At 40.4% G+C, this 13,677-nt stretch overlaps 1 protein-coding gene across 3 annotated transcripts in view; it reads right to left on the bottom strand.

Moving 5' to 3' along the window:
- Positions 1-13,677, bottom strand: part of SYNE2 (spectrin repeat containing nuclear envelope protein 2) — a 233,730-nt gene that overhangs the window by 49,917 nt on the left and 170,136 nt on the right. For all 3 annotated transcript variants that reach the window (XM_042454459.1, XM_042454452.1, XM_042454444.1), the window contains 5 exons: positions 12,308-12,455; positions 11,090-11,184; positions 9,741-9,975; positions 7,406-7,600; positions 3,157-3,282 (listed from right to left, as the gene is read on the bottom strand). In XM_042454459.1, the coding sequence (XP_042310393.1) occupies positions 3,157-3,282; positions 7,406-7,600; positions 9,741-9,975; positions 11,090-11,184; positions 12,308-12,455 (799 nt within the window). The remainder of the gene's footprint in view (positions 1-3,156; positions 3,283-7,405; positions 7,601-9,740; positions 9,976-11,089; positions 11,185-12,307; positions 12,456-13,677) is intronic.

The raw sequence follows: 13,677 nt of genomic DNA on the forward strand, positions 1-13,677 counted from the left end.
CACTGGCTGCCTATTAGTTTCCGGGCACAGTACAAGGTGTTGGTTATAACTTTTAAAGACATGATATCAGAAGAAAAGGGATTGGGATGAAGAAAGAAATTGACATTGACTTCAGCACCAGTACATAGTTATAATAAGTTAGTTATAATGCTTCTTTCTGGCTGATGGACAGAAGCTTCCCACACTTACTCCTTTTCTGGCCTATGTTGGTCTTCCCATTGTCACAATGTTCTGACTGAGAGAGGGAACAGCATCCCAATAACTTTCAGTGCCCTGGCTGATGTTAGAGACCAGAATGTCTTGCCCTTCAGTTAGGTAACCCGAAAGCTGACAGGGGCCACCACTAACTTTGTCACACTGGCTGCCTATTAGTTTCCGGGCACAGTACAAGGTGTTGGTTATAACCTTTAAAGCCCTACATGGCTTGGGTCCAACCTATTTGAGGTATCACCTGCTCCCATATAATCCGCCCTGCACCCTCAGGTCCTCTGGGAGGAATCTATTACAGCCTTTAAAAACCAGACTAACTGCTACCTCCCAGAGGGCCTTCTCTGCAATTGCTCCCAGACTATGGAACGGTCTGCCAGACGAGATCTGTCAAATTGCCAGCTTAGATGCTTTAAAAAAGCTGTCGACGGATCTCTTCCGGCAGGCCTTTCCTGAATAAAAGTACCCAGCCACAGAATGACTGCCCCCCACATCATGTATTAGCCCACCGCTCTGTCCTCATTTTTTAAATTGTGTTTTTAATAGATATTTTAATTGTAACATGTTTAATCCTGTTTTAAGGGGGGGAATTTGGGCCATAATGTTGTGAATGTGGATATTTTAATGTGTTGTGAGCCGCTTTGATTGTCTTGTCAGAGAAAAGTGGGATAAAGTTTTATTTTTATTTATTTAAACAAAGATCAAATAATTAAGTATAGAGTGCTTGCACCATGCACAGGTGCACCATATCAGCTTTCAGCTTACACTGAACCTGTGCCACAGGGAAACCAATGGGGCTCATTTTCAATTGAGCTTGAGCATATGCATTTTTTCCCTTATCCGGGGTGGTGGTGGTCTGGAACGGATCCCTGCATAAGGAAAGGGCCCACTGTAATTAAACTATTTATAGCCTGCCCTATATTATGAGATCTCAGAGTGGTGTATAGGTAAAATTAATACTAATGGATTAAAACAATTTAAATCAAGAAAATTTAAATAGACTACAAACGCATTGTACAAATGGGCAAGTTAAAAACAGGTTAGGAAGATTCATAAAATTTGAAATGATGTGCATAAATATATTCCAGTGACACATTTATGCCCCAAAGTCTTTAATTAATAGACAAGTGTATGTGCCTTCAAGTTGTCTGTTGACTTATGGCAATCACATGAATTTCATAGGGTTTTCTTAGGGAAGGAATAATCAGAAGTGAATTTGCCAGTTTCTTCCTCTGAAATACAGCCTACCTGGTGTCTAAATGAAGCCAGTTTTGGTGCTGGTTAGGCCTCCAAGAGGAGGGCATTTGTATTTTACTTTACTTAAAACAAAACACACAAAAATCAGAACAAAACTGTGAACAGTTTAAAAAAGAGCTGACAAAGCTACTGTGGTGGAATTGTGATCTCACAGATGCCAGACATTTTAAGGAGCTTGGTGCTTAGCTGAGGAATTATATCTGTTTACAACAAAGCAGGGCAGAAAGTCAATCTCAGGATGATTTGGAGCATATTGCCTAAGGCAAAATGTATACCTTCACTTATGGCCACCTTAAGACAAACTTATCGCTGGCTTTTCTTAGCAAGATTTGTACAGAGGAGGTTTGCCTTTGTTCTCCTCTGAGGCTGAGAGGATGTGAATTGGCCGAAGTCACCCAGTGAGTTTCCATGGCTGAGCAGGGATTTGAACCATGGTCTCCAGAGCCAGGTTCCCATACTCAAACCACTACAGCACACTGATTCTTATAAATTCTCTATTGTTTAACAGAAGATAGATTTCTGTTTAATTATCTGTTGTTAAAGGAAATTATTCCAACCATCACCCAAATTAGGCTACTGAAATGTAGAACACATGGGGTAATCAGCTAGACCTTTGCTTTCTTCTTTCTGAAAGGACTGTGAACTCAGCTCAATTCCCAATTCTTTAATTCTAAGTGTATGTATTTTGCCCCTGACTCTGGTTAGTGGACCTTGGAGTTAATCTCTCTGTGTGTGCAGGTATATGCATGTGCACCCATGAGCACATGCACACAACATAGATTCTACAAGAGTGAAGTATGCCGATCTGGTTGATAAAGTTTTTTAAGGAATTATTTTTGCATAATGTCTTAATTTCAGGACCACTGCATCTTCTTGTTGTTGCTGCAACTTCACATTTACTCTGACCTATGGCAAACCTATGCTAGGATTTTCTTGGCAAGATTTATTGAGAAAAGAACCAGAGGTCACCCAGTAGGTTTTCAAAGTTGAACAGGGTTTGAACCTTGATTTCCCAGAGCCCTTGTCCAACACTCAAATCAATAAACCGTACTCCTTATTATTAGAGTACTTATACCCTTCAGCCCTAAAGGCTCTCAGAGCGGCTTACAATTATTATTTTAATTAGACGGTTAAATCCTGGTTCAGTCTGCTTTGAATGATATATTAGAACAGGGCCCTTGGTGTTACAAGTGGGCCCAAGGCTCTTTTTACAACTCCAGCTTTCTCTAACATGGCCAGATTCCCCATTTTCTGTCAAAAAATGTAGGGCTGAACTTCATCTTTTGGAAGATTCGAGGAACAAGCTTTTCAAAAACAGAAGCGGATTTCTTTTCTTCTTCATTTCTTTACTTTTAGAAATTTTGGCTAAAGAAACTCTGGAGATTCTCAGGACAGAAAAAATTCCCCTCTCCACCAGATCTTCTGAAATTTTCCACCCATATTTTAGAACATCAAAAATTGTGGCCCATTCAGGTTGTCTAAATCCGTGGCTTTCTCTAATGAGAAAGCCATTTAGGTAAGAAAACTTCTCATAGAAGTTTTTGTTTAAATTAAAGGAACTAATTTTCTGGGAAGATGAAGTCTCCATTTCCCAGAAATGTCTTAAATCTCATCTTCTCGGAGAAAAATGGGTAACCCATCAGTTTTCAAAAGCTGAACTAGGCTATTACTGAGAATTCAGCATCTCAGTACCTTGATTTGTTCCTTGGTTGCCTGAAGGTCATCATGCTCTACTGGAAGAGGGTCTTTTATTCTTGTTTTGAGCTTTTGAAGATTATGGCTCAACTCTTCCACTTGCCTTTCACAGTTCTTCCAAGCCTGTAATTTCAAAAAGGAGAAAAATTATTAATTATATAATCAATTAATTTTATTTATTGGATTTATATCCTGTCTTTCTCCCAAAATGGGATTCAAGGCGTTAACAGCATTAGTGGCTTAAAGGGTTGGACAAAGCTGGTGTTACCTAAGTCCAGACATACTTTGCTATCTTCTTGAACTCAACGGTGGCAATAGCCTCAAATCAACTGTTAGTCCCAAGTACACAAACTGAATGTATGGGATTCACACAAGTGTTGATTTACCAGTTGGTAATAGATTCAACAGGTCTACTGACATCTAGCGTCCCTCAAGGAGCTATTTTGTCCCCCATGCTGTTTAACATTTACATGAAACCGCTGGGAGACATCATTCAGAGATATAAGGCGAGGTGTTATCAGTACGCTGATGACACCCAAATATGGTTCTATATGTCTCCGATTGATGCAGTGTCTAAAGAAGGCATCTCTCCTCTGAATGCCTGCTTGAAGTCGGTAATGGGTTGGATGAGGGAAAACAAACTCAGATTGAATCCAGAGAAAACAGAAGTACTTGTGATAGGTCCCCAAGGTCTAAGGAAAGAAATTTGTCAACCCATCATTGATGGGGTCACACTGCCCTTGAAGGACGAAGTTCGCAGTCTAGGAGTACTTCTGGACTCGTCCCTGCAGTTGACATCTCAAGTAGATGCGACGGCCAGAAGTGCTTGCTATCAACTTCAGTTGATACGCCGACAGCGACCCTACCTAGACTGTAGGGACCTTGAAACAGTGGTACATGCTCTGGTAACATCTCGCCTAGACTTCTGCAATGCGCTCTACTTGGGGCCCTTGTACCAAGTTCAGAAGCTTCAGTTAGTACAAAATATGGCAGCCAGATTGGTCACTGGTTCTTCGAGATTTGACCATATAACACCTATATTAAACTGGCTCCCTATCAGCTTCCGGGCACAATACAAGGTGTTGGTTATTACCTATAAAGCCCTACATGGCTTGGGTCCGAGTTACTTACGGGACCGTTTCTCCCTATATAATCCGCCCTGCACTCTTAGAACATCAGGCAAGAACCTATTGGAAACCACGAATCCTAAATATGTTTCCACTTTGCAAAGAGCCTTTTCCATAAGGGCTCTGTGATTGTGGAAAAGCCTTCCTGAGGACATTCACTCAGCAACCTCATTAGAGGTATTAAGAAAAGCAGTTAAAACCGAGCTTTTTCGCCAAGCATATCCTGACATGATATAATACACCGACTGACTTACCCCCTTGAATGAGATGCTGTTTTATTTACTGATTGTACAGTTAATTGTTAATTTGTTAATTACATGGTGCATATTTTAATGTTAGTAATTTGTTTAGAGAATTTTAGTGCATATACTGTGATTTTACTTAGTTTGTAACCCCGCTTCGATCCAACTGGGAGAGGCGGGGAAACATAAATAAAATGTTGTTGTTGTTGTTGTTATTATTATTATTATTATACTCTACTTGGAATTAGCAGTTGGATTTAGTTTAGGCAGAACTAGCAGTGGGAAACATGAAGTTGTTTCTGGACTACAACTCCCAACAGCCTATACCAAACAGTCAATGTTGAGGAATGTTGGGAGTTGCAGTCCAACATCTGGAGAGTTGCATGGTTTAAGCCCATGTGCCCTACTTTATAAGAGAATGGCCTCTTTTTTGAGGCCTGCTCAGCCTAGGTCCAGTTCACATAAGGTTTGCACATACATAAGAAGAACAACAAAAGTAAAGGGAGTAGGGATCCTGTAGTTGTCCATTACCATTCTGCATCTCAACAGCAGAATCAACAGGAAGGCCCCCAAGATCACTGTCTTCTCCACTATGGTGAAATTATTACATTTCTATTTAAATTAGTCATTATTTCTGTATTCTGTATATGAATCTCTACATGTGAAGATTTGTGAATGGCCTTCACAAAGATTCGTGGTAAGCCCAATAATCTTCACCCTATCCTGATTTTCATAGAATCATAGAGTTGGAAGAGACCACAGGGGCCATCCAGTCCAACCCCCTGCCATGCAGGAAATCACAATCAAAGCATTCCCGACAGATGGCCATCCAGCCTCTGCTTGAAGACCTCCAAGGAAAGAGTCTCCACTACACTCCGAGGAAGTTTGTTCCACTGTCGAACAGCCCTTACTGTCAGGAAGTTCCTCCTAATGTTGAGGTGGAATCTCTTTTCCTGCAGTTTGCATACTGGTTTTCTCTAAAATGCTTCCAAATGTGTATCCAAAAATAATGGCCAAGTAGCAGGACCCTGAAAACCCATTCTCTCTCTTGCCTCAGAAGTATTAGTAGAAGGATGGGCAACCTTTGGAGCTTGGAGCCTGCTGCTTTCCAATGCCCCACAAATTCTGGAGGTCCACATCCACACCTTCTAAAGCCACAGTGAGAAATCTTTCTTCTGCTAAGCCTTATGTCAGTTTGAAGCCAGAGTGGTTTAAACCACCCATTCCCCCCCCCCTCCACCCCCGCTCTTTCTATGTTCCTCCGCATCTAGTGGGCTATCTAGTGAAGAAAAGCAAATTGTTATTGTCAGAAATCTGAACTATGCAGAGCATATTTATTTCAGAATTTCAGAAATATTTCAGAAATCTGAAATACTGTATGCAGATTATTTTTAAAATTAGATTGAGGGCTACCTTTAGCCTGAGGACCTCATCTTGCTCAACTACAGATGTACAGCTGTTGTTGTTGTGTGCCTTCAAGTTGTTTCCAGCCTACTGTGACTAAGCCATATCATGAGATTTTCTTGACAAGATGTGTTCAGAGGGGGTCTCTGAGGTTGAGAAAGTCTGACTTCCTCAAGGCCACCCAGAGGGTTTCCATGGCCAAGTGGGGATTCAAACCCTATCCTCTAGATCATAATCCAGTGCTCAAACCACTACACCATGTTGGCTCTCAGCTGCACAGTGCTTTGAGAATTTTACATGTTCCAGCCACTTTCCATTAAGTTAGTGCACTTGTGCATGTCACTGCGATGAGATTCCATCTAAACATTAGGAAGAACTCCCTGACAGAAAGAGCTATTCCGCAGTGGAATATGCTACCTTGGAAAGTGATGGAGTCTCCTTATTTAGAGGTGTTTAAACCTCTATGTGTCTTGTTTAATAATAATATATTATTATTATTATTATTATTATTATTATTATTATTATTATTACTACTACTACTACTACTACTATTAGTCTCTTCCAACTCTATGATTCTGTGACTCTGGAGTTTCAGCACTTCACTCCCGAGGTTTAGCCACCATGGTCAATTTTTCACTAGTAACTGCAAGGCACCAGACAGGAACATTTTCTTGTGAAAGTACTTGCCACAAGAGGAGACTGCAGGCAGACAAGCTACAAGGAATCCCCATCATATTAACAGACCAAAGGAAGGGAAAGATTATACTCCCTGACACCCGTAACAAAGGCTTTTGGGTGCAGCATTCCTGCTCATGTGTACTTAGGGTCATAGAACTGGAAGGTACCTGAAGGACCATCTTGTCCAAGTCCTAGCCATTTTCCTTTTTTTGCCACAGCCACCTCTGGGGAATAGTTTTTCATGCTAAACAGGATTAAATTTAGAGCACCCTAGTTTTTAAGCAATGTCTTAGGAAGCCAGAACTCTCAAGGTCAAAATGCGAGAACTATTTCATTTGTAGGGTTAATGACATCTTTGGCCACCCTCTTCAGGCTTCCTCCTGCCTTCTGAGCTAAGTCTTCACAGTATCTGAGGGGGAAATGTGTGCTAGCAACAACTTATTGTTATGGAGTGTTCTTTTGTTATACAAAGTTATTTTATTTACAGTATTTTTTATATTTTATGGTGGCTTGATCTTGAACAGTCCCTTAAAACTCCTTAGCTTTAACAAAGAGCTTCTTCTAGTAGAGAGGAAACCTACCAGAACTGTTTTCTTGACATGGATCAATACAGTTGCTTGCATTTTTTCATGTGAGTATGTTTAGCTATTGAGTTCCTGGACTTCAAAATTTATGGCTACCCTAATTGTAAGGCTGGCTGTGTGTCACTGTTGACTTGGAATATCTATTATAAGAATATGGTATTTCTAAATTTCACCGGGTTCAATAAAAACGACTGAGTTATGCAAAATATACTTCTATAGTGCTGTGAAGCTGCTTTGTAATCTTCTCCACTTGAAGTTGTGTATTGTCCCAGTTCTCTTGCAACCGGCTCATCTCAAGTTGTATGGCTGCTTTTGCTTCAGGGGCAGCTGCCTCAAGCAACTTTCTTCCAGTGTCCAAGGTCAATGAGTACCTGGTTTGCCACCTCTGAAGAAGGATTTGCTTGTTCTAAAAAGAAACCAGACAAACATGCCTGAATCTGAATTATCCAACATGTAGCTATATTTAAGAAACTACAAAGAAAATGACTGCACATTTTTAGAGTGTAAAGAACAGTATTTTGAAAAATTCCCATATGAATAGCTTCCTAGCTATTTGGAATAATAAATTCTAAATATTAGACGGGATTTTATTTACACTGTTATTCCCATAGTTCCCCAAATAATTTCAAGGCAATTCTTATATAATCCACCCCTTCACTTTCTCCTCACAACAACTCTTCCGGATAGACTAGATTGAAAGTGAAGGGTGAGGGGAGAGTCACCTCATGGAAGACCCAAGATCTGAAACCAGGTCTCTCTAGTCTAATTTTAACATTACTGACCCTATACCACAAAGGCTTTTTCAATCATATTATTAATTTTTTGTAGATAGGAGGAGGAGACTGGAAACATTTTCTCCTATGTTAAGTTAATCACACATCACCATTACGCCTGAACCCTCACTTATAGTTATGCTTAACTATGACTTATTCAAACAAACCAGCTTTAAAAACCATGGTCTAAAACTGGCTTGCTTTGGTCAACTGTAAGTTGTAACACCAACTTGATGTGGGCACTGTTTTCTTGGGAATGCACCAAATTAGCAAAGAGAAGTTGGTGTGTGTGTGTGGATGTACTAGAACAAGTCTTGTACACTAGTGCAAGGCTCCTCTTGTTCACTCATGTAATAAAAAAATAGCCCGCTACCACAGTGTACAAGTAATGCAGTTTGACACCAGTTTAGCTGCCATGGCTCAATGCTGTGGAATTTTGGGAATTGTAGTTTGTTGTGGCACCAGAGCTCTCTGACAGAGAAGGCAGAATGTCTCACAAAACTAGAGTTTCTAGAATTCCACAGCACTGAGCCATGGCAGTTAAAGCGGTGTCAGAATGGAATATTTCTGCAGTGTGGATGCAGCCATAGTTCAGTATTATGTTCGTCTAACTTCTCCCAGTAATCAATTATTATCATCACAGTACTAAAGAAGGGAGGCTCAAGCTAAGGGAGTATCAGCTCATGTAAGCTTCCACTGGTAACAGGCCCATGCTTTTAAAGGCATGCCTACCCTAATCATGTATAACATTAGATAAAGGAGATTCAATGTAAAAACATAGGGTTGGGATAGGCTCAATTTTCTTCCCCAAATAGTCTCAAATTCTTCCCCATGTTGCTTTCAGTATTTTAAACTGGACAAGACTTAGCTTTTTCATGCTGTTTCTTCACAAATTATTCTCACAAAACACAGAAGAAAGCAAACAAACCATTAAAAGAACTAAGAAAAAGTTATTAATTTCAGCTCTGTACAACAATATTTCAGTAATTCATCAGCTGTCAGCTCAATAAGCAAAGCACCATACAGGCAAAAGAACAACTTGTATTAATCTTATCTGAATGAATCAATCAATCATTGGAATTTGTACAAGAATACAGTCATCCTTTGACATTCGCAGCTTTCAGATTCGCAGTTTTGACTATTCGCAACTTAGTACCTGTTGCTTATCAAGATCAATCTCTTCACCCCATCCTCCAAACCATCCCTCTCAGCCAGGAAAAAGAAATCCCATACCTTCCCCACTTTGCCAGACTTTGCATCCCCCCCATTTCAAAACCCTTCCATGTTCAATCCAAAGCTAGCAGGCTGATCAGCAAGAAAGAATCACCTTCTTTCAGGAAAAGGTAGTTCTTTCACACCGATCAGGCTGTTAGCATTGGATTGAAAGTGGAAGGGTTCGGAAATGTAGGCAAGATGTGGCAAGGTTGCGAAGAGAGTTAACAGGTGGTGCTCTTGGTGGGAGAGGACTCTGTATCATTCATGTCTGGGTGGGGCTAGGTTATTCACTATTTTTTCACATTCATGAGGGTCCTCCACCCCTAACTCTTGTGAATGTCAAGGGATGACTGTATAAGCATAAATGTTAAAAAAATATAAATGAAAATAAATTAATATTAGGGATTGAATTATGAGACGTGTCACTTTACAAAGACCAAATAGCTTTTTCACAGATGTCCATGCTAGAGTCCATTTTAAGTTTTCTGGACACCTGTTATTGAGATTTTAAAACACAATAATGCTCTTCATTTTACTAATTGTAAGGAAAGATCTAACCTTGACATCATGACTCAGATTCCTGACTTGGTCCAAGCTGTACTTGTCCTGGCTCTTCATGGCAGATATGAAGCCACTGGTATCTCTGAGAAACTTTGTGAGGTCCTGCAATGAAGTTGTGAATTTCTGCCACTGCTTTGCAAATCTATCAACTTCGCTCTTTCTCTTCTGAGCCATGTGGATGACACTTTGCCATTGTTGCTTCAACATGGTGAGTCTGGAGATAAACTCAGTCCTGAAGCAGAGGGAGATAGATGTATTACTAACAGTAGTTACAGCCAGTTACTACTAAGCAGAGTGAGGTGACCACTCATGAAAAGACAGAAAATTCAACCATCATATTAGGGAATAGAGGAGAGATGCTTGGGGATAATTTGCCTCAGAAACATACATATGCATGTATTAACACATTATAAAAATGGCTTTGTCTGACAGTCTACACATACACTTCGAAAAGCAGGGTTATACCAACTGCATTGAATCATATAGATACTAGGAAGATCCTAAAGATCAGCTAGTCCAGCTGGAGGCCCTCCAGAGGAGCCATATTACAGCCCATATCATCCCCAGCCAACACAACCATGGTGGTTGTAAAGGACATAACTTGTATTCCAGCATCCTGGGAAAGCTCCAGGCTGGGGAAGGATAAACTAGTCTAATGAAGACAACCAACCACACAGGTAGGCTCCTCCACACCAAACAACTTCCATGAAGTACAAAGTTGTTTGCACTGAAGTAAATATGTACAGGACTATAGTAAGAAAAAATTAGATTTTATCAGCATAGTGTAGTGATTTGAGTGTTGGACTATGACTCTGGATACTAGAGTGATTTCCTGTTTGGCCATGTAAACCCACTTGGCCATGTAAATCCACTGGACTGAACAAATCTTGCTAAGAAAACCCCATGATAGGGTCACTTTAAGGTTGCCACAAGCCGGAAATTACTTGAAGGCACACAACAACAACAACAACAACAACAACAACAATCCAGAGGAATGCACATTATGAACAGAAAATGGAAGGTGCTCCTCATGACAGTATTCTACTGCACACGGGCACTACTCAGGGACAGAGTTTGGAAAACATCCTTTTTTGGATGACACTCGTGCTGGCTAGGGACAATCTTGGAGCTGTCATACAAAAGGTAATTTTTCTATGCTCTACTTGGGAATAAGGTAAAATACAGTAAACTGCTCCTCTACTCAGTTGCATTCATAATTCTGATCCAGGCACTGTCATTTATGATGCTATTTTCAATTCTCTTAAAAACAATTGATTCTGGTCTTAGAATGCATATCTTGACCTCCAATTCCACCCATTACCCACCAACAAGTAAAATAATATTACCGGTTTTCTGCTTCTCCTGACTCAAGCATTTGCAGTGCTTTTGATACAATACAATTAAAAATCTGCCGATGAACAGAAATCTCTGCTTGCAGTATCTGTAAACATTGAACAAAAAATTATTATTACATGCCCAGCATTAAAAAGGGCTAAAGCATGGTATGAATAGGATACTTTAAATTACCAAATGATCAAAGAATCCTTAAAAAGCTCACAGTTTGTCTGGGCTCTCTAAGTAGGCCTAAATCAAACTGCAAAGGGACCTTGTAGCACCTTTGAGACTAACTGAGAGAAAGAAGTTATAGCATAAGCTTTCACAGGCCTAGAATCATAGAGTTGGAAAAGACCCCAAGGGTCATCCAGTCTGTTTAAAAACCTCCAAATAAGGACACTCCACCTCACTCTGGAGTGTCTTCCACTGTCACAAAGTTCCTCCTGAGATTTAGGTGGAATCTCTTTTATTGTAGTTTGAATCCATTGCTCCAGGGTCCTCTTTTGTGGAGCAGTATAAAACAAACTTGCTCCATCTTCAATATGACATCTCTTCTGATATTTAAACAGGGCTATCATATCACCTCTTAACCTTCTCTTCCCCAGGCAAACATGCCCTAGAATCATAGAATCATAGAGTTGGAAGAGACCGCAAAGGCCATCCAGTCCATGCAGGAAATCCAGATCAAAGCATCGCCGACAGATGGCCATCCAACCTCCGTTTGAAGACCTCCAAGGAGGGAGACTCCACTACACTCTGAGGAAGTGTGTTCCACTGTCGAACAGCCCTGTTCCCTTATGCCCTCCTGGGGCATGGCTTCCAGACCTTTCACCATTTTGGTTGCCTTCCTCTAGACACGTTCCAGTTTCTCAGCATCCTTCTTGAATTGTAGTGCCCAGAACTGGACACAATATTCCAAGTGAGGCTTGACCAGTAGACTTGAGCTACTGATTTTTGTAGACCTGGTCTACAAAAGCTTACGCTACAGCCTTTCACTCAGTTAGTCTCAAAGGTGGTAGAAGATCCCTTTGCATACTGACATTCCAGGCTAACATGGCTATAGCTATGCCTCTGAATTCTAAACCAAACTATCACCCCCAACTAAAGTAGATGCAACCTGATAAGTCAACAAATAAATAAGTTCCATTGTTTCAGCTCTCCTCTGAATGAAACAAGTAGCCAAGCCACAAAATTCTCAGGATGAGGCCTCAAAAATTCAGAAACATTACCTCACATTCTCTCTGCTGTTCCTTCAGCTTCTCCTGTGTGCCTGCCATGTTTTCCTTCAAACCTTTTTTCATTCTCTCCAGGAACTGCACCCAGTTTTGACATTGCTGGAGAAACTCTTTGTCATCTTCCTGAATGTTCTGCAGTTCACTGTAATTTTAAAAAGGAGAAAATCATCATCATCATCATCATCATCATCATCATCATCATCATCATCATCATCATCGAACTCAACTGTGTTACTAGATATAGTTTTAATCCTCATCACTGTTATCATAGGAACAAATCAAAGCAATAGCTTAGAGTTAGCCACACTTAAGCAACTGCCCCCCTTAAAACAAGTAAGACTTAAGTCAGTTCTCTATCACTTAAGTCCCATTCGTAGAAGAATTCAAAGATATAGCAGCGTTAGTCTGTAGAATCAGTATGTGGAGAGATCTTGTAACACCTTTGAGACTAACTGAAAGAAATTGGCAGCATGAGCTTTTGTAGACTTCAATTTACTTCCTCAGATGCATTTGGTGGAGTGGAAGCCAATGGCAACCAATATGTCATTAGTTTGTGAGGATGTCAATTTAAATTACAAACCCTTTGTGTATGGATTTGTAATTTGAATTGGCATCCTCACATACCAATGGTATATATATGTCTGTGCCTGGCTTTCACTCCACAAAATGCATCTGAGGAAGTGGACTGAAGTCTATGAAAGCTCATGCTGCCAATTTACTTCTTTCAGTTAGTCTCAAAGGTGCTACAAGCTCTCTCCAAATATATTATCCTCTTGATTTCAATTGCTGCACCTTAATTTATTTACATCAATACCAGGAAAGATTCTGGAGCTGATCATTAAACAGAGAGTTTGTGAACATCTAGAAGGCAATTCCATAATCACAAAAAGTCAACATGGGTTTCAGAGAAACATCCAAACACAAAGGGTGCTCAACAATGGTTTCGTTTCATCCTGGAGAGAAGTGACCAGTGGGGTCCCACAGGGTTCTGTCCTGGGCAGGGTGCTATTCAACATCTTTATCAATGACTTGGATGACAGAATTGGGGGCATACTTATCAAATTTGCAGATGACACCAAATTAAGAGGAGTAGCTAATACCCAAGATGACAGGATCAAAATTCAAAATGACCTGAATAGACTAGAAATGAAGCTAACAAAATGAAATTCATAGAATCATTGAGTTGGAAGAGACCACAAGGGCCATCCAGTCCAACCCCCTGCCATGCAGGAAATCTCAATCAATGCATCCCTGACAGATGGCCATCCAGCCTCTGCTTAAAGACCTCCAAAGACAGAGACTCCACTACACTCTGAGGGAGTTTGTTCCACTGTCGAACAGCCCTAACTGTCAGGAAGTTCTTC

This window comes from Sceloporus undulatus, chromosome 1, assembly GCF_019175285.1.
Source record: "Sceloporus undulatus isolate JIND9_A2432 ecotype Alabama chromosome 1, SceUnd_v1.1, whole genome shotgun sequence".
Taxonomy (NCBI): Eukaryota; Metazoa; Chordata; class Lepidosauria; order Squamata; family Phrynosomatidae; genus Sceloporus; species Sceloporus undulatus.